The sequence below is a fragment of the Drosophila bipectinata genome, chromosome 2R, assembly GCF_030179905.1.
Source record: "Drosophila bipectinata strain 14024-0381.07 chromosome 2R, DbipHiC1v2, whole genome shotgun sequence".
NCBI classification, from domain to species: Eukaryota; Metazoa; Arthropoda; class Insecta; order Diptera; family Drosophilidae; genus Drosophila; species Drosophila bipectinata.
The window spans coordinates 18,964,338-18,982,694 of NC_091737.1; the positions used below are offsets into that span (position 1 = coordinate 18,964,338).

The following is an 18,357-nucleotide window of genomic DNA, read 5'->3' on the forward strand; positions in this document are numbered from 1 at the left end:
AAAATAGGGTCGGATTTTACTTTGTCAGATTTTGATTCAGAATGAAAGTACTCAAAGATAGAAGGCCGGGAAGACATAACATTCTGCTATCCGACAAATATTGGCCAAGATATGGAAAATAATATCCCTAGATCCTACCCAAAAATATGAAATTTGATGGTAAAGATTTTCTAATGACCAAGACTTCATTTTGATAGATTTAGCCCCAAGTTGAGGCCTTTTTTAAATATACGTATAGGGCTTAGCCATATTTCTATCTTGGCCAATTGGCGTCCGATACCGAAGCTTTGAAAACACAGTTGATATAGTAAATATTTTATTGTTTAGTTGTAAACAAAAACGAAATTCGTATATTAGTTGCGTGGTTCAACATTTGATTCTCTGATCTGATCTGATCTGTTATCCGATTGAAAACCGTTTTAGTTGTTAAATGCATGGATTACACGTTGCATCGAGTATGTACTATGGGTCTATATTAGGCAATTAAAACTTGGAAATGGAAATGAGTGTCCTCCCTACAATGATTGTATGCTTTGTGGTGTTGCAAAGTTCGTTTCTCCGTTTCATGTTTTTTGTGGCAAAGATCTACATTTATTGTTATATTGGCTCAGATCTACAATGAATCTCCGGCCAATATCGAGGAAGGGAAGGTCCCTTTGTGTTTCTTTTTTTTTTTTATGTTTTTTTATATAAAGTGGAAGGGAGTGGTGTGTTTTACAACATTATTTGTTTTTTTTTGTTTTTGTTTATGTTTACTTTCTCGTTATAAAAATTTTTGTTTTACGTTTTAATTTAAGTATGTATAATAGTTTATATAAAAAATAACAGGGAAATTATATAAAAGAAACATTAAATATAATCATTTATTTCGCTCCTCTTCCGCCGCGTCTCTATTTCCATCTCCTCTCTCATCTGGTAATCAACGCGTCAATTGCCCGAATCCTCGCCGTCTAGTGATTCATCCTGCACCGAGGAGCTGTCGTCGCCGCCACCGCCGCCGCCTCCTCCGCCGGTCCGCTTCGATGAGGGTGTGCCCGTAAGCCGGCTGGAGCTGAGGCCCATGCCGCCGGTGCGTCTACAAAGGAAAACAAACTGGATTAGAATCTTCGTAAGATTTGGCTACAGATTCTTTCTTTTTGGGGGAACGTGCAGTGTGCAGGGGCAAACAGAAAGGATAACAAGAGGTCCAACAGAGGTTCTATGTTTGGGAAGGGGGGGTAAGGTAATAACTGAGCAGTGAGGTGTTGATCTGTTCCTAACATGCTGTGGAGGTCACTGGAGGGTTCGGTTGACATTCACTAGTTCTGGTTCTGGTTCTGGAAGATCGTGGCCAGCAATTACAGCAGCACTTACAGCCTAATAAAAGCGAAACGAAACCTAATGCAGACCCTCACAATTCATAATGAGTGCGGCATCCTTTTTGGGAGAGTATGCCTTGGCCTTTTCGGTCTCGGCCACTTGAATGGAGCTGAACCAAAGACAAAAATAATCAAAAATGCAACCCAGAGACGTCTCCCAGAGATATGCCTTAAACCCCTGGGGGCTATTATCGCCACCATCCGAGCAGTCTAGTCTGATCTTACCGGAGTTTCGTTTTCAGAGAGTTGATCTCTCGGTTCATGGCTTCCTGGGATTCAATCATATCCTCGCACTCGCGCTGGTACTTGCGCTTCTGAGTCTTCTCCTTCTGCAGCTCCTCCTCGGTCTCGTCCAGGTTCCGCTTGAGCAGCTTGATGCGGCTATTCAGCTACAAAAACAAGAACATCATCAGCATAACTGTCGCCAAGGAATCAATTCTCTATCTTACCTTATCCATCTGCTCCTTGTGCTGGTCGACATGCCTCCGCTCGTCCTCGATGTTCATCGTCAACTCCTTGATCTTCTTGTCCATCTTGCGGTTGGCCTTCTGCTGCACCAGACGCTCCTTGCCCTCGTTCTCCAGCTGCTCCTCCAGATTGGCAATCTTGGCCTCGAGGGTGGCAATGGTGGCCTTCACCTTGGTGCGCTGCGCCGTCTCGATCTCGGCCAGCTTCGCCTTCAGCTCCTTGTTCTGCCGCTCCAGCAGGGCCCGGCCGTTCTCGTTCTTCTGCGAGTTGGACTTTTCGTTGGCCAGTTCGGTGGTGAGCTGTTCAATCTGCAGCTGGGCCTTTCGACTGCGGTCGAGCAGCACCTCCGAGTTGGACTGCTCTTCCTCCAGCTCCTCCTCGAGGGTGGCGATGCGGGCCTCAAGGCGGCGCTTCTCATCGATCATGAGGGAGCCCTTGTTGGCGTTATTGGCAATCTCCTCGGCCAGTTCGTCGCGTTCCGTTTCGGCGGCACGTCGGGCCCGCTCCGAGCTAGCCAAGTCCTCGGTCAGCTGGAGTACCTCAGCCTCCAGGGCCTTTACCTTGCGCTCGGCCTCCTTGCTCTGTGCCTGCAGCTCCTCCTTGGCGGCCTTGGCCTCCTCGGCGTCGCGAAGCGCATCCTTGACTTGTGCTTGCAGCTTCTTGGCGTGCTTCAGGGCGTCCTCCTTCACCTTGTTGTGCATCTCCATGGTCGTCTCAATCTCCTTGAGGTCGCCCTCCAGCTTCTTCTTGGCAGCCACGGCCGCCGTTCGCTGTTTCCGCTCCTCGTCCAGCTCGGCTTCGAGGTCGCGCAGCTGCTTTACCAAGCCACGTCGCTTCTCCTCAGCGCCCTCCTCCTTCGCCTGCAGGTCACGTTCGAACTGGGAGCGTAACGCCTGCATGTTGACCTCCAGTCTGAGCTTGGCATCCTCCGTCAGCTGCAGATCATCCTCCAGCTCCTCGTTCTGGGCCTTCAGCTCGGCCAGCTGCGATTCCAGAGCTCGCTTTGCCTTCTCCAGCTCGTGGACGTTCTTGTCGGCGGTGCCCTGGGTGTTCGCCAGGTCGTCCAGCTCGTTCTGCAACTGCTTGCGCTTGTTCTCCAAGTCCTCGATCTTGTCGTAGGCCTCGTCCAACTCGCGGGACACCGACAGCACCTTGGTCTCCTTTTCACGTGCTTCCCGCTCCGCCGTGTCGCGTTCCTGGGCAATCTGCTCTGATATGGCTTTCTCTTCGGCGAGAATCTTGTCGAAGTTCTTCTGCTTCTTCTCCAGTTCGAGCACCTGGTGGATAATGGTTAGATCGTCTGCCAAAGGAAGCCCTTCACCAAAGTACTCACCTTTGTGCGTTGTGCCTCCAGTTCAATGGTAGCATCCTCCAACTCCGACTGAATCTTCTTTTTGCTCTTGTCCAGGCGATCGTTCTGGGCCATCAGCTCCTTGACCTGTCGCTCCAGCGCTTCGATGTCCTTGTTGAGGCGCTTCTTGCCCTCTTCCAGCTCCTTGGCCAGATCGGCGTCCTCCTCAGCCTTCTTCTTGATCTCCTGCATCTGGGCCGTGACTTCCGCCAGCTTGCGCTCAAAGTTACGCTTGGCTTCCTCGTCCTCCTCCAGCTGCTCCTGCAGGGCCTCCTTTTCGGACTCAATCTGGCGCAGCTTGGAGCTAAGGCCCAGTTTCTGGCGGGTTTCCTCCTCGAGTAGTTGCTGTGCCTCGGTAAGCTGCGACTCCATGTTGCTGGCCGACTTGACGGCCGCGGAGGCCTTCAGCTCAGCCTCCTCCAGCTGGTTGGTGATATTCTCAGCCTCCTGCTGGAGCTTGGTGCACTTTTCTTGCAGTTCCGAACGGGCGCGCTCGATCTCGGCCAGCTTAACCTGCAGAATGCGAAGAGAAAGGCATTAGAATGGAAGGATCAGAACGGCAGATGATCTTACCTGGAGTTCTGCGATCTGGGACTCGGCCTGCTTGCGTCGACGATCGTTCTCCTGCCGAGAACTGTTGACGCTGCGGAGCTCGGTGGCAAGGTCGGCGTTTTCCGCCTCCAAGGTGCCCTTGGCCTTCTCCAGCACCGCCTTGGCCTTGCGCAGGTTCTCCAGCTGATCGTTGATGCCATTGAGCTCCTGCGAGTGCTTGTGCCGCATCTCGGCCAGAACGCCCTCGTGGTTTACAGTCTCCTCCTCCAGAGACTTCTTGAGAGTGGCCAGTTCCTGCTCGCGCTTGGAGCGCAACTCCTGCTGGGCTGTAGGAATGAGAACACGACTTCGTTAGATGGCTTCCCGAAGGTACTAAGTATCCTAAACGGAGGCTTACCGGCTGTGGTGTCCAGGGAATCGAGCAGCTCGTTCTTGAGCGCCTCGAGCTCTTCGCTGAGATCACGACGCACCTTCTCGGCCTTGGCGCGGGCCGCCTTTTCGGCTTCCAGATCCTCCTGGATCTCGGCCAGCTGGGACTCCAGTTCTCGCTGCGCCTTCTGGGCGGTGGCCTTGGTGGCGGACTCCTCGTCGATGCGCATAAGAGTCTGGGTGAGCTCCTCCTCGCGCTTAGCCAGCTGGGCCTGCATCTCCTCCACTTGGACGCGGCGTTCGTTGAGCTGCTCCTTGAGGTCAGCCACCTCGGTTTCGATCTTGCGCTTGGTGCGATCCGACTCCTGGCGCTGCTGCTGGTCCTTGTGCATTCGTTCCTCGAGCTCGGCAATGGTGGCCTCGTGCTTGGCCTTCAGTTTGGCCAGGTGCTTGGCCTTCTCCTCTTCCTCCGCGAGGGTCTGGGAGAGGTCGTTGGCCCGCTCCTCCAGCAGCTTCTTCTCCTTGATCAGCTTCTGGTTCTGATCGTCGGTGAGGGCCAGGTCCTCCTCGTGCTTTTTGATCTTGGCGTCCAGCTGCACCTTCTCCAGCTGCAGCTTCTGGCGGGCGGCCTCCTCCTCCTCCAGCTGCTCTTCGAGGTCCTGGATGTGCAGTTCCAGCTTCTTCTTCTCGCCACCCAGGGCTAATACTCGTTCCTCCTCCTCCTCGATACGGGTCTCGAGCTCCTGCATCATGTCCTCCAGCTCCTGCTTGCGGGCCATCAGCCGGGAGCGCGACTCCTCAGCCTCCGCGCACAGCTCGATCTCGGCCTGCAGCTGCTCCGCCAGAGTGGTCTTCTCCACCAGAGCCTGCTGGTACTTTTTCTCGTACTCCTGGGTATTCTTGGCCAGGGTGTCCAGTTTCTCGCGCACCTGCTTCAGCTCGTCCTCCTTCTGGACGAGCTTCTCCTCCTGCTTGGTGACCTCCAGCAGCGGCTTCACCTTCGTGTAGAGGCGCCACCACTGCCAGTTGCGCAGCTTGAGGTAGGCAGCGCAGTTGCGCTGAATGATACGGATGGCGTTGAGCTGCTGGAGTCGCTTCTGGTAGTTCCTCCTTGCGAGGAAGCCACGGCAGAAGGCCTGGAAGTTGACGATCAGGTCGGAGATCTTGAAGTCGCGCTCCTCCTCTAGATGGGCGAGAACGCCGGCGCGGAAGAAGATCTTCGACTGGCCCACCCGATACAGATTCGAGTCGAGCTCCAGCGCCTGGATCATCTTCTCGCAGGCCTTCTTGCCGTCCATGAAGCCCTTCGGAATGACGTTGGGTGTGAGCAGCTCGTAGCGCTGGCGGAACTCCTGGAAGGGTATGCGGTTGGGGAAGCCCTGACGGCAGATGCGAATGCCCTCGAGGACGCCGTTGCAGCGCAGCTGGTCAAGCACCAGCGGGGCATCGATCTTGCCGGCGCGCTTCTCGTGGTTCGGTATGATGCAGCGCACAAAGTTCGGGTTCGTGTTGCGCAACGTGTCCATCAGCTTGGCCAACTGCTCCTTGTACAGGTGCGACACGGTGCGGAACATGCCCTTGCGGGTGCGGGCCCCGAACTGGGTATCGGTCAGGGCCTGCTGCGCCATGCCGACGATCTCCGCATCCTTCCAGATGTTCACCACGAACGGATCCTGCGATCCCTGCAGCAGCGACACAATGTTCTCGTTCAACGGATCCATGTTCTTCATCAGCCACTTGGCCGCGGAGTAGTCCACCCGGCCGGCGTAGTGCACGATGGCGAAGTCGGCCACGCCCCGGAAGTCGGTCTTCATGAACTTCGGGTGCATGGAGTGGGCGGAGACGAGCTTGTCGACGAAGGTCTTGTCGGTGGCCTTGGGGAACCAGCACTCCTCGTCCAGCAGGGCCATGATGCCACCTGGCTTGTCAATCAGGTCGATGGTGGGCTGCAGATCCAGTCCGAAGTCAATGAACTTCCACTCGATGCCCTCGCGCTGGTACTCCTCCTGCTCCAGGATGAACATGGTGTGGTTGAAGAGCTGCTGCAGCTTCTCGTTGGTGTAGTTGATGCACAGCTGCTCGAAGGAGTTCAGCTCGAAGATCTCGAAACCAGCCATATCCAGGATGCCGATGAAGGAGGCCCCTTGGCGCTTGGTGCGGTCTAGGGAGCGGTTGATGCGGTTCACCAGCCATTTGAACATGCGCTCGTAGCACGCCTTGGCAATGGCCTCCACGGCGAACTCGACCTGCTCCTTGGTCTGGGCCTTGGTCACGAAGTCGCGTCCGACCTTGATGCGGGGCGTGAGGAAGGCGCGGGTCATGTCGGTGACGCTCAGTCCCAGCAGATGGGCGATCTTCTGGGCGACCGTGTTATCCGGCAACGTGGCCTGGTCGTTGTTGCGCTCCTGCCGGAACTTCATGCTGCCGAAGAGCAGAACGGCACTGACGATGCGGAATATGGAGTTGAAGTCCTCGGAGGTCATGCCCATGATGTTCATCGACTTAACCGTGGCCTGGAACTCGGCATAGTCATCGACGCCGGGCACGGGCAGGCTGCCGTTGGACAGGAATGCATACGACTTCACGTCGTCCAGGATGAACTTCTCGCGCTGCTCCGGCGAGGCTCCGGCCAGCAGCTGATAGAAGATATGGAATGTTCGTTCGTCCTTCGCTTGACGAATGGCACGCGACTTCTCCAGCAGGTAGGTCTCGATGTTGGCCCCCGAGATGAAGCCCGAAGCATCAAAGTTGATGCGGATGAACTTGCCCTGTGGGGATAGAGGTGGTGTCAGCTCTGGGATTCGCTTCAAGTGGTGGATCTACTTACGAAACGGGACGAGTTGTCGTTCTTGACGGTCTTGGCATTGCCAAAGGCTTCCAGGATGGGGTTCGCCTGCAGCAGCTGTTGCTCCAGCTCGCCCTGCACGGAAACAGATGGGAATCGAGTTAGATTTCAGGCTTTTAGGTGGGCTGGAGGTTAAGGGTTAGCAACAAACATACACACAGAGCGGTATCTACACAAAAAACGATAACATGGTGACATCACAAGCGATTCTAGTGGTCTACGACACGGATTAGTCTACGAAACATGCAGGAGGAAGCAAAAAGCCAAGCGAGACAAGGACACAGGACAATGAACACTGGACGAGATCTCCTCAAGCTTCTCGGGACCACGGGGCTCCGTTTAGAGTTTACCTCATCCGGGCTAGCACTAACTTCCAACACCGTCGTTCCATTGGCGACCTCGACGACCTGGCTCTTTGGCGTCTGAGCCACAATCTTGACCTTTATATACTTGTTTGTGTTCACCGAGAAGTTCTGTAATCAGGGATTCGGGATTCGGATTATGGGATGCGGGATGGAGACAAAAGTGCACAACATGAGGGCAGGATTATCTCGTGTCCAGTCGTAGGCCTACAAACCACACTACAAAACCATAAATGGCTACAAATTAAAAAAAAACAGTATATACAAAAAGAGGCTCCATACATGGATGGATGCTGAGCAGGGAATACTTTACCGCAAATGTCTCTTGGTGACTACTCTAAAGTATCGTTGGCATATGGAGTACAGATAGGGAGCAGAGCAGAGCAGAGTAGAGCAGAGCAGAGAGATGAGATTGGTTTGATTGAGTGGATGGATGGATGGATGAGTCGGGGCTTGGGCAGGAGATTGGTTTGGGAGAGAGGGTTAAAGACAGAACCATGTCAGAGGTATATAGTTGGGAAAGGGCCATGGAACATTGAAAGTTAACATAATCCGGGTTATTTGGTTTGAAAACACAAATGGCATGTCACTTGCATGGCCATTCCGTCAAATACTTACAATGAGCACGGCGGGATTCGGCACCTGTTGGAGTGGCGATGTCGGTACGTTGGGGTTGGTTTTGGTTCGGTTTGGTATTGGTTGGTTGGGCGGCATTTATACAGATAATATATATATATATATATATAACACGATAGGGAATGTACAAGAGTTGAGAGTGAAGACGACAACCAAAAAGTCCAGTGTAGAGTGTGGGTGTGCGTGTATTTATAGGTGTGTGTTGTGGTGTTGTGTGTATATTTGTGTGGTAGAACATGAAAATAAAAAAGATCAATCAATAAACAAGATATATCAGAAGTAAGAGGTCTGATTCAAGGCAGAAATTCTAGAAAAAGGTAACTTTGTATAAAGGAATGGGTCCCCCAAACAAATGCAAAGTTCTACCTCCAGGCCCTGTTCTCTGATATCGACTTTAGTTACCTCCAACTGGGTACTATCAGTACTTTCTGGTGATTCAGTCGCAATCGGCTATTGTTGTTTACCTTCGCAGCACACACTCACATACTATATATCGGCTGTAATCAGCATCTATTTATGGGTTGGTGGAATCACAAACCCACTAAACATTTTGTTTCGTTTATCGAAGAGAGAGCCCTCAGTTAGTTGCCAGGGAAAACACTTGGTTATCTCCCTAAATACTTGGTTGGTACATCTTAAAAAATATATATTGTGCTACTTAAGCATATTTGCGGCTTATCACGTTCCCAGCTAGTAGCTACACAGCCTCATCATATAAGGCAGTAAACTTAACCAGCCGGTAAGTGTGTTTGGAGCTCAAGAGCAGCATGTTTTGGATTGTCGGAATATCTCCAAAAAAAAGCCAACTAGAACCATTTATGGATCTCCCCCCCATGTGCTGGCTGGCCTGCTTGTCCCACAAAAAATCATTGAATGTCGCAATATTTTTTGGATTTAATTTTTTATTTATCAATTCAGAGCCTTCTCTGAAACTCAATTCAGCTTCCAGCTCCCGGGGTGTTTATTTTATGGCTGTAAATGACAAAAATTTGTCAGCGGGTTATGGCTCTTGATTAATGAAGTGTGCTCTGCTCTCCCCTCCCATGGAAGTGCCATATGGGAAGCATCGTTCTAGAGGCCCTCTCGGTTGTAGATCTATGCTGGGGAATTGAACCGCCCACTGCCCCGCCAAGAAGTCTATATCATGTGGGGGTGTATTAAAGTCGATATGCCGACTTTGGAAAAACGATATGCATTCGTGAAGTTGCCGCTTAATTAAAATAACAAATGCCAGTCAGCTGGCAACTGGAAACTGGCGCTTGCGTGTCATTAATGCGAGTTTAATAATCATTTTGGGAAGCCAAACATCCAATTGAAACTGCATCGTATCTCCAACCCACCCACATAAACAGCTTTGCATTTGTTTCGATTCTTGCTTGGAATTCCTCTCCAATCTCCGAGAGACTCCTCTTTGCTTTGTACTTACCGCACCGGAGCCCTTGGGCTTGGAGGCTGCCACATAGGCCAGAAATTGGATGACCTTCTTGGTGTTCTCGGTCTTGCCAGCACCCGATTCGCCAGTACACAGAATCGATTGGTCTTCGCGATCTACGGGAGAGAGAAAGAAAGAGAAAGATGGATGAGAAACTATAGGAGGTAGGGGGGTAACTGTGACACACACTCGGTTCATTAACGCAACCATCGAATCCAATCCGGCTGAGTTGGCCAAAAAATATAAAGAGCCGAGCTCAGCTTGAAGTTTCTGTTGACCCAAATTCGCAAAAGCCAAGTGGAGGGCAGGAGGAGCACAGACACATCCATACAACCATACACATCCAATTGAAAACGAAAACAACAACTGTTGGTTTCACTCTCCGCATATCCAAAAGATACAGATACAGATACAGACATAGCTATTGATATGGCGCCACTGATCCCCTCTAGAATCTAACGAACTAGATTTGCACTGCTCCCCCTAGTAGACCCCCTTGTCCACCCGATCGATCAATAGCCTCGTCACACGATCCCTCGCCGCTCTAACCACAGAGACCCAGAGACACATATCCATTTTGATTGCAATAGATGTTGTTTGGGGCATGTAGCAGCAGCAGCCTGGTACTGGTTCGTTATTAAGGCGCGATCTGGTCGCATATCCAAACATATTTCATTCAAAATCTAACCATAAATGGTCCCAAATATGTATCTCGACACGTCACTTGATGGGAATTATTATTCAGAGTCTTTGTGGATCAATAATAGAGGCTATAGTATCCACTCAATTAAGGCTATTAAAGACCAAACATCTTCCAGACTATACGATTTTATCTAATGCCGATCTGATATCTGGTTGGAAAGTACATTCCTGTTTGGCAAAGTATCTGTATCTGTATCCACAAAGTCAAGGCGTGTCAGTCCAGCACTCTTATGACATTGCAGTATTATGTCCCTGGACTGACCAAACCACTGCGTGTCTCCAAGGGATTATTTGGATTCGAGGAAATAAATCAAACCCAGAGCCACTCCCCAGCAGAGGCAAGTCTTGGGGCTGGTGGTGGGGGAGGGCTGGTCTGGAAAATCGCATTTTCGGGCGAATATTTATGAAGCTTCCAATATGGAGAGGCTATAGTATACGATCTGGCAATCTGGCTGCGTCCGAGCCGAGCTCACTTTAAATCCATATATGGTAATGACACGTATACGCAATATTAGCTAACCAGGGGAGCCGCACAAAACAAATACATGGGAAGCCCATGGCCTCGGGGCTGGAGCTGTAGCTGGAGCTGGAGCTCCAACTGAACAGCGAGGTGAGGTGGATGAGTCATCTTGGTGAGACGTTACGCTTGGAACGGACATGCAAACCATCGAAACTCACTGAAGCCAAAACTAAATGGCAACCAAAAACCCATTTAAAAAGTGCAAGCCCCAAAAAGGAAACCAGTTTATGATGAGAGCCCCCCCTCGTCCGATGATTAGAAGCCGACACACTCTCGGATGATTCATAAAGGCATTTGTTCAGCTGATGGTAGTAGTGGAATTCCAGGCAAATGAAGGACTTGGTTGCTCTTCCAAGTATGACCCAGTTGATGAAGCTAACGAATTCCATGGAATTACTCTGCTACCTTATCTTATCAGCTTGAGGAGAATGGAATTCCGAAAGCAAGCACGTCAGTCTTTCTTCCGGTGAACCCTGGATGGGATGGGAGATACTGGAGTACTTACCACCCAACATGTTCCTATAGGCACTATCCGTTATTGCAAAGACATGCGGTGGCACTTCGTGACGCTTTATGCCCTTGTACCGCTCCATGATCTTCTCGGTGTAGATGGGCAGCTTCTTGTAGGGATTGACCACCACGCAGAAGAGGCCGGAATATGTCTGGAAGGAAGAGAGAAGCAAGGGTTAATTAGCTATAGCTAGGATTAGTTAGTTAGTGGCACCTAGTCATGGTCTTTGTGGAGCTCCTAACTGATGTTGGCCTAGTTAGTGGTGCCCCAAAACAAATGGCTATCTAACAAGACATGTGCTTTAAAGTTGGCCAGCACCATAAAAAGCAAACGCATGTATCTATAGCTATAGCTATAGATGTATCTGTATCTGTATCTGTATCCGTTGTGTTGCTATATCTGTTGGTGGTATAACTGCCTACATAACTGGGCCTCTGATTGCCGCTGCGTGGGCACTAAGTATGCGGCTTTTACTATTCGCTCTCTATCATTTAAATATACAGCCAAACATTAAATGCGAATGCTGCTGGGAGCTTAACAAGCGAAGGAGTCGCCTCCAGCCCCCATCCCACTCATATCCCAGTTGGAAATGGAAAGTATCCAACAAACGCTCCAGGTAGACTCCCTCCCTCCATCATCATAATGGTGAAAATATCTCGAGTATCGAAGGGGTTTAGACTTTCAGACTCTGAGCCCCAAAATCACGTCTCTGGCCAATCCACAACCTTGCTCCCCATGAGCATGAGCTCGACGTGTGTGTCATCCAAAAATGGCATAAGAAATTGTTGTCTCTGCCGGGCTGTGGCTGTTTTTGGCAGTCACTCGTGAGACGGTCTGCGGTGTTGGGTCGCCTTGAGTCACTGCTGCCTCTATGCTGGGCTGAGTCACTGTCCTGCATCCCCAGTCAGCCAGCCAGCCAGCCTGCTGAGAGGGCATCGATCACCGAGACTCGACTGGTCATTAAAATATCGTCCAATTATGCAAATCTGGTCATCCACGACACTTGTTTATTACCAAAGCACGTGGAGCGTTTACCAACCTAGCCTCATGTGGACAAAAGCGGCTTCCAGATCAGTGGCGGGTTCCTTTCATGTTAATTACAAGCTTGGGAGACACCTTCCCATGGCTCAGTTCCACCCCCAAACCAGCGCCTATTAGTGCCCAGATTTGCCACAAATAGCGGCGCCCCACTGGCCCATGACTGCCACTACTACCAGCAAGTCCAAGTGTCACTGCAATCCCAAAATTAATATGCCGCACGAGACGCCATTTGGCTCGTTGCAGCGGCGTGTCGTTTGCCATTTCAATTAGCGTATCCCGAAGATAGTTAGGCCCCGGGCGCCACGATGCCACGATGCCCGTTGTCAAGTGCAATTGAGGAGGAATGGCAGCCAGTCCTCTGGTGGACATAAATCAATTAATTGCAGAACGCATTTCAGAGCCAATTGGATTCGCAACTAGGCATCTTCTAGCAGAGATCTTAGAGGTGTTGACAAACCCATTTGCATATCCATGGCTGTAATAGTCATTCTTCTCTTGCCGACGCATATTAATTAAGCTACAAGATACAAGATACAAGATACAAGCTACCGGCAGCGACAGCAACAGCAACAGCTGCCAAGCGAATTAATTTTAATGAAATTTAAAAATCGAATTAAATGTCAGCAGAATTATAATAATTATGCCGTTAAGCGTAGTACCTCCCCTCCACCCTTCCCAAGCAAGCAGCCAGGCCGTGCAACAAGTTAGCGGACTGAGCACGTCAGCAGCAATTGGCAAGCAAATGAAATGGGGGCATGCCGAGACAGAGAGGCAGAAACAGAGTGCGTGGCACAAAATTGGCCAACAACAAGACAATGCCAAGTGCGCTGAAGCATGGCCGGCCCAGGCCGGGCCGAAAAGCAACAAGGTAAACAAATTTAAAGCAGTCTGCCGCCCACATCAAAAGCCACATCGCGTTGGGCATAAAATTAAGCTCCAGAGGGCGATGAGGGCGCAAGGGGTAAGGGGTAAGCTACATAAAAAATATATATATGTATGTATAAGAGCGGCACACAATTTGTTGTAAAACAATAAAAAGAGAAGCCGCTACAAACCTGCCACATGGCCACCAAAAACAAAACAAAGGTGACTGTAGGTTTGGCAACATTAACGATAGCAACATGTTGCTAGAGGTTCAGTTAATAGGGATATTGTTGCTAAGCATGCTGCCCTCCCAGGCCTGGAGGAGGAGGAGCCTTACTCCTCCCCCCCCCACTTATATAAGCAGGAGAAAGACCCCACAATTGATGGCTTCCCATTCAAATGCGACACATGAGATCAGCTTCATGCTTTTGCCAAATATTTGAATTTTCGAGCCAAAACACCACCGGCATGACAATTAGCCTCCAGAGCTGGTGGAGCCTCCAGAGCTGGTGGAGCTTCCAGAGCTGGTGGAGATCAAGTGCCCGGTCACTGCATTGGAGTGATTGAATGCCTGGCTGGCAAATATTTGCGCTGCTTTTATGGAGAATACATATATCTAAGAATCGGGAATGACGGCATGCTGGACTGGCTTGGAAGCCACATCATCATTAGGAGGGGGGGTAGGGGATAGGTGTTAAGATATATACTCACATAGATCAAGCCAGAATAGTATCTGTCTTTGATGTTGTGCAGCACGGAGGCCTCGTTGAGGCACGTCAGCTCGGCCATGTCCTCGACTTTGTCGAACTTTGGCGGATTCATCTTCTGTATGTCATCGCGGAGGATCATCACCCGTTTTCCGGTCTCGGCCAGTTCCACCTCGACCTCATCGCCATGCTCCCGCTTAATACTGGCTGCCACAAAGCCCTGTGAATAAGAGAGAAAGAGAAAGAGATAGAGTTTAGTTAGTAGGGGTTGCTAGCAAAATAAAATACAAAACACAGAATCTCAGCGGGTAGGCGATGATAAACACAACAAGTGCAGCAGCATCCACTGAGGCCGTTGTGGATGCCACACGCTGCATGAGTCAAGCGCCAGAACAAGAGCTCTTTCAAGAGTGTGGATATAGGGAGAGGGGAGGGGCATCCACTCAAAAAAAACAACAAGACGGGTGGCAGATGCAACTGTCTGTCTCGGCACTTGATAACAAGTTCAAGGCTCTCCACTGTCGCCAGCAAAGGGTTTCCGTTTCGGAGGCACTGCATCAAGGGAGTGCCTTTGGGGAATTCAATTAAAATATTAGATTTCCTACCAGAGCATCTGCATCTAAGAGGAGTAGAGGCACATCTGCATCGCATTCCAGATCAGCCCCATTAAGTTAAACATCCAAACACGCCCCAGCGATCTTCACCAGCCTCGGGCCTCGGGCCTCTGGCTGTTTGTTATCTTAGGGCTTTTCCGGCCATAAGAAAGTCGTTATAACCCGGGCGGCGGATGTGATGGACCGCGGACCGTGTAACGAGCCACAATTAGGCGAGCAATCGACGGATTTACACCGAAGATCAACACCATTAACGGACCCATAACGAGGCCCGGCCATGGCCCCTCCTCCCTTTCCCGATCCTGCTGCCAAATAGCATTCCTGCCCACCAGCCCACCACCCGGCCATGTGTCGCCACGGCTAGCAGGCCCTGTCAGTTGGCAAGCACATTTGCGCAGAAAAACGCTTGACAGTTTGGACACACAGCCCAGTCACAGGGAGGATGACTCATGATCGTGGAATGGCCCCAGCCAGAAGATGAATTGAAGTAATTGAGGAGCGAAGAGCCAGAGCGAAGTCACTGGCAGCAGTGTGAGGGGCATGAGGTCATCACTCTCGGGGTGCTCTCGGTATCTCGTAGCTGGCAGAGCATTCCGGGCAGTCAGTGGAGCAAAACCAAAGCAGCATCTCAACCAGCGATAGCAGCTTGCTGGTCATGAATGGATAGGATGCTAGGATGCATCTCAGAGTTATAGCCTTGAACTTCTAGCCACAGCTCTAGCCGATATCTATATCTGTTGCCACATTTATTTACTTCCAGACAGCTTTGTTTGTTTATGTTTCTGAAATAATATTTGGTTTGTGGAATGGACGCGCTGGCTGGCTACTATCTGGCCTTTATTACTCATTCCGCTAATCGATCCCCCCCCTACTCCTTGTAAGAAATGTATATTACATATACGTGATATGCGTTATGCGAGATACGAGGCAGGGCAGGCCAGGCCAGGCAGGCAGGCCAGGCTGGGCTGACTGGAAGGCAGGTTCGTTGACCGTAAACCGGACGGACGGGAGGCGAAAGCCGCCGTAACCGAAAAGAAGACTCGCACACCAGCAAAGGGCAGGCACAGGGGAGTTAGGGGAGTGGTCAAAAAGTGGTTTCTGTTTGGGAATACAAGTAAGAAGCAGCGTCGCTATCTCGAGCGAGAGTGTGTGTGGGTGTGTGTGGAATGGAGGGGGGAGACCCTCCTAATGATCGGCCCAAACAATCGATTCGTTTCTCTGGCTGGAGGTTAGGCCTAAGCGCAAGAGACCTAAGCTCCGATCGGTAAACAAATCGGGTTCCCAGCTCCTCGGAGGGCTTCTCGGATGGCAGCCATTAGTCATCCGGAGTCGAGAAGCCAACTGCCGTGCCAGTTGAGAGCTATTTGGAGCACAGTGTTGACACAATTGGCGAATACCCTTTTTGGTTTTGGCTTCATTCCCGTTAAACAGTTGTGTTTCCAACTGTATCTGTATCTGTATCGGTGTATCTGTATAAATGTATCTTTGTATCTGTATCTGTAGCATTCCAGTGAAGCAACAGTATATAGTGCTTGTATGCAAATTTCTTTACATTTCTCGCCAGTCTCATGTGTCTCTTGACTTTTATCTTTCAGCTTCTGGCCTTTTTTTTTGTTGTTTTTTGTGAGATTCCTCCACTGGCAGTGGCCATGCCTAAGTGATCGCGTAATTACACAAAAATGTGGAATGTGGAGTTGCTTTTTATTAAGTCACCCGAATGAGCTACCGCTCTACTAGCTACCCAGTCGCCATTATCTCTCCATTATCTCTCAAATAGAGCAATTACCCGCCTTGGGACTCTGGTTTATGGCCCAAAAATGGTAATGCAGTTGAATGACACCTGAAAAGGGTGCTGTGCCTCATCTTCCCTCCCACTGACCAGAGACTCTGGCGGTGATTTCTAGGCCAAATCCAAGAGAAACCCGTTTGGCCAGCTCTCTTTCTTGAGGAGCGAGTGAGTCTTCATGCAAATCTGGCCTGGAGTTATGGCCAATATCGGATGGGATGCCGACTAATGCGATGAATCAGCGCCCTCGTACCGACGGACGGATGTTTACTCAATCTTGTGGAGCGTCGGTGCGAAATTCGAAGAAGGTTTAAAAATTTTTTATAAATAAACCAAAACCATTAACGAGCGGGAGCGGGTGAATCATGCAGCGGGCCAGCGGGCCAGCGCAGAGCAGCTGATAAGGTGAGCTGCGCAATTGATTAGAAAACAGGGGTAGTACCTGGGCTAGCAGGGAAGAGAGTCTCCAGTCTCAATCAATGGGGTTTATGTCAGGTAATACCCGAGGTTCGGGCGTGGTCCGACACGCTGAATCAGCAGTTGGACTCGGTACTCACCTGGTTCTCGTGGGGCACCCACACCAGACGCTTCTGTGTCCATTCGGCCTGTGTGGCCGGATCGTTGAACTGGTTGCGCTCCACCGATAGGTACTTGAGCTCGGGATCGTTGCGATCGACTTCTTCCGACATTTTGGCGGTTTCACTCTCTGTCTCTCTCTTTTAAACTCTTCTTCTTTAACCTCAGTATATATATTTATATATCTATGTATCTTTTTATCTTAAACTCGTCTCTGTTTACTGTTTTTCGGCCGACGGGCTATTTGGAGGCTTCACAAAATTCTTCTGCGAAACGAAAAAACAACACAAAAACACCATAAATCGATGAGATCCATGAGCTTCTTCTGAGCAGAGCCCCTGCCGGTTGTACTGTATTCTTCAGATACAATATTTCGCATTTATCTCAAGAGACGCGGTCGCGGTTGCGGAAGGGGGACGCGCAGGACGGGGGTTCCTATGTTTCTTTATCTTGGAAGTGCGGCACAAAGCGGAGACCGCGAGCGAGAGTTTCTTCCCAAAAAGGGAGAGCGCGAACGAAAGACGAAAGAAAACCGAAGAAGCCGAAAGAGAAAGAGGAAAAAAAATATGGCCACACGTTTTCTTAAGCCAGCCTCGGACTCTCCTCGGTGGCCGAAGAAAAGGTAGGTAGGTAGTTAGGGGGGGGTGGGGGCTCACGGAAAGGTGATTTAGCGGAAAATCAGCATTACGTAGTAGCCGTTAACCAGTTTGCTTTTTGAGGAGACTTTTTGGAACTTGCACCCGAATCCGAGGCAGCCAGGAGCAGCCTCTTTCCGGAGCCAGGGAGCAGGTACCAAGTAGAAGCAGCAGCCTGCGGAGCGGCCATCATCCTTTCCCTCTTTCTTTCTCTCGCTCTCCGTTTTCTGTGTGCAACACCAACACAAACACATGCATAGACACCGACACCGACACCAATACCGACACACACACACACGAACGCAGGCGACGGGAGCCCAGTTTTCGCATATTTCTCACATAAATGTTGTTTTTTTTCTTCTTATGCTCCCATTTCACCGCGTCAGCACCGCGTTTTATGCAAATACAGTGAATTTCGCCCGTATTTCGTCGTTGTTCCGCTGTATTCCGATGCATTTGATGCGCCGGCGTTGGCGTTGGCGTCGTAGTCGTAGTCGGCGTCGGCGTTGGCGTCAGCAGGCCGGCGACTTTAGGGCGTTGGGTCGGAAAAATAGTTGTACGTGCGTTCCGATGTTTTTTTCGATTTTAAGGACGATTGCAGGACGACCGGCAGTTCCACGGACAAAAACTAATAACGGCTATTATGCGCAAATTCTGGGCTTTTTATTTGTTTTAAACGACAGCTGCATCGCAGTGCCACCAACACTCACAGAGCAGCGACGCACGGACGCCGTCTTCTCGGTTCGGTATTTTTTATTTTAGTGAGCCAGCTTTATTGCCAGCCAGCCAGTTAGTGTTGCCAGCTCGACTGAGTCAGTGTATCGATTGTTGTGATCGTTATCGCGGAGACCTTTCCGATACATTCTTAAAAATGGGACAAACTCCAGAGTCGTTGTAAGGAGAATTATTTTTAAACAACATAGTTAGAGATTTAATGCTTTTAATAAGGAAACATAGCCACTTTTAATTGATTTGTACGGCTATAACTTGTAACGATATATAACGATGGTTGGCAACACTGTAAGCCA

The 18,357-nt window shown here is 50.3% G+C and overlaps 1 protein-coding gene across 2 annotated transcripts; it reads right to left on the reverse strand.

The window, feature by feature from the left end:
- Positions 1 to 303: 303 nt before the first annotated feature.
- On the reverse strand, positions 304 to 18,148 carry zip (myosin heavy chain 10). 2 transcript variants are annotated; one of them, XM_017241179.3, is made up of 14 exons: positions 18,040 to 18,148; positions 16,676 to 16,960; positions 13,723 to 13,938; positions 11,101 to 11,257; positions 9,368 to 9,489; positions 7,924 to 7,947; positions 7,619 to 7,642; positions 6,926 to 7,018; positions 4,127 to 6,866; positions 3,751 to 4,055; positions 3,160 to 3,690; positions 1,808 to 3,103; positions 1,584 to 1,747; positions 304 to 1,075 (listed from the first exon to the last, which is right to left on the reverse strand). In XM_017241179.3, the coding sequence occupies exons 2-14, from the start codon at positions 16,805 to 16,807 to the stop codon at positions 928 to 930; spliced, it is 5,952 nt and encodes a 1,983-aa protein (XP_017096668.1). In that variant the 5' UTR covers positions 16,808 to 16,960; positions 18,040 to 18,148; the 3' UTR covers positions 304 to 927. The 2 variants fall into 2 exon arrangements, with proteins under 2 accessions (XP_017096668.1, XP_017096669.1); XM_017241180.3 differs by lacking the exon at positions 7,619 to 7,642.
- Between the last annotated feature and the right edge of the window lie 209 nt (positions 18,149 to 18,357).

Bases quoted from the DNA above. Each gene is read 5' to 3' on its own strand.
- zip (XM_017241179.3), bottom strand. From the start codon at position 16,807: ATGTCGGAAGAAGTCGATCGCAACGATCCCGAGCTCAAGTACCTATCG. The intron at 6,867-6,925 runs GTAAGTAGATCC...CTATCCCCACAG, and splicing joins ACGACAACTCGTCCCGTTTC to GGCAAGTTCATCCGCATCAA. The intron at 3,691-3,750 runs GTAAGATCATCT...CGCATTCTGCAG, and splicing joins CCCAGATCGCAGAACTCCAG to GTTAAGCTGGCCGAGATCGA.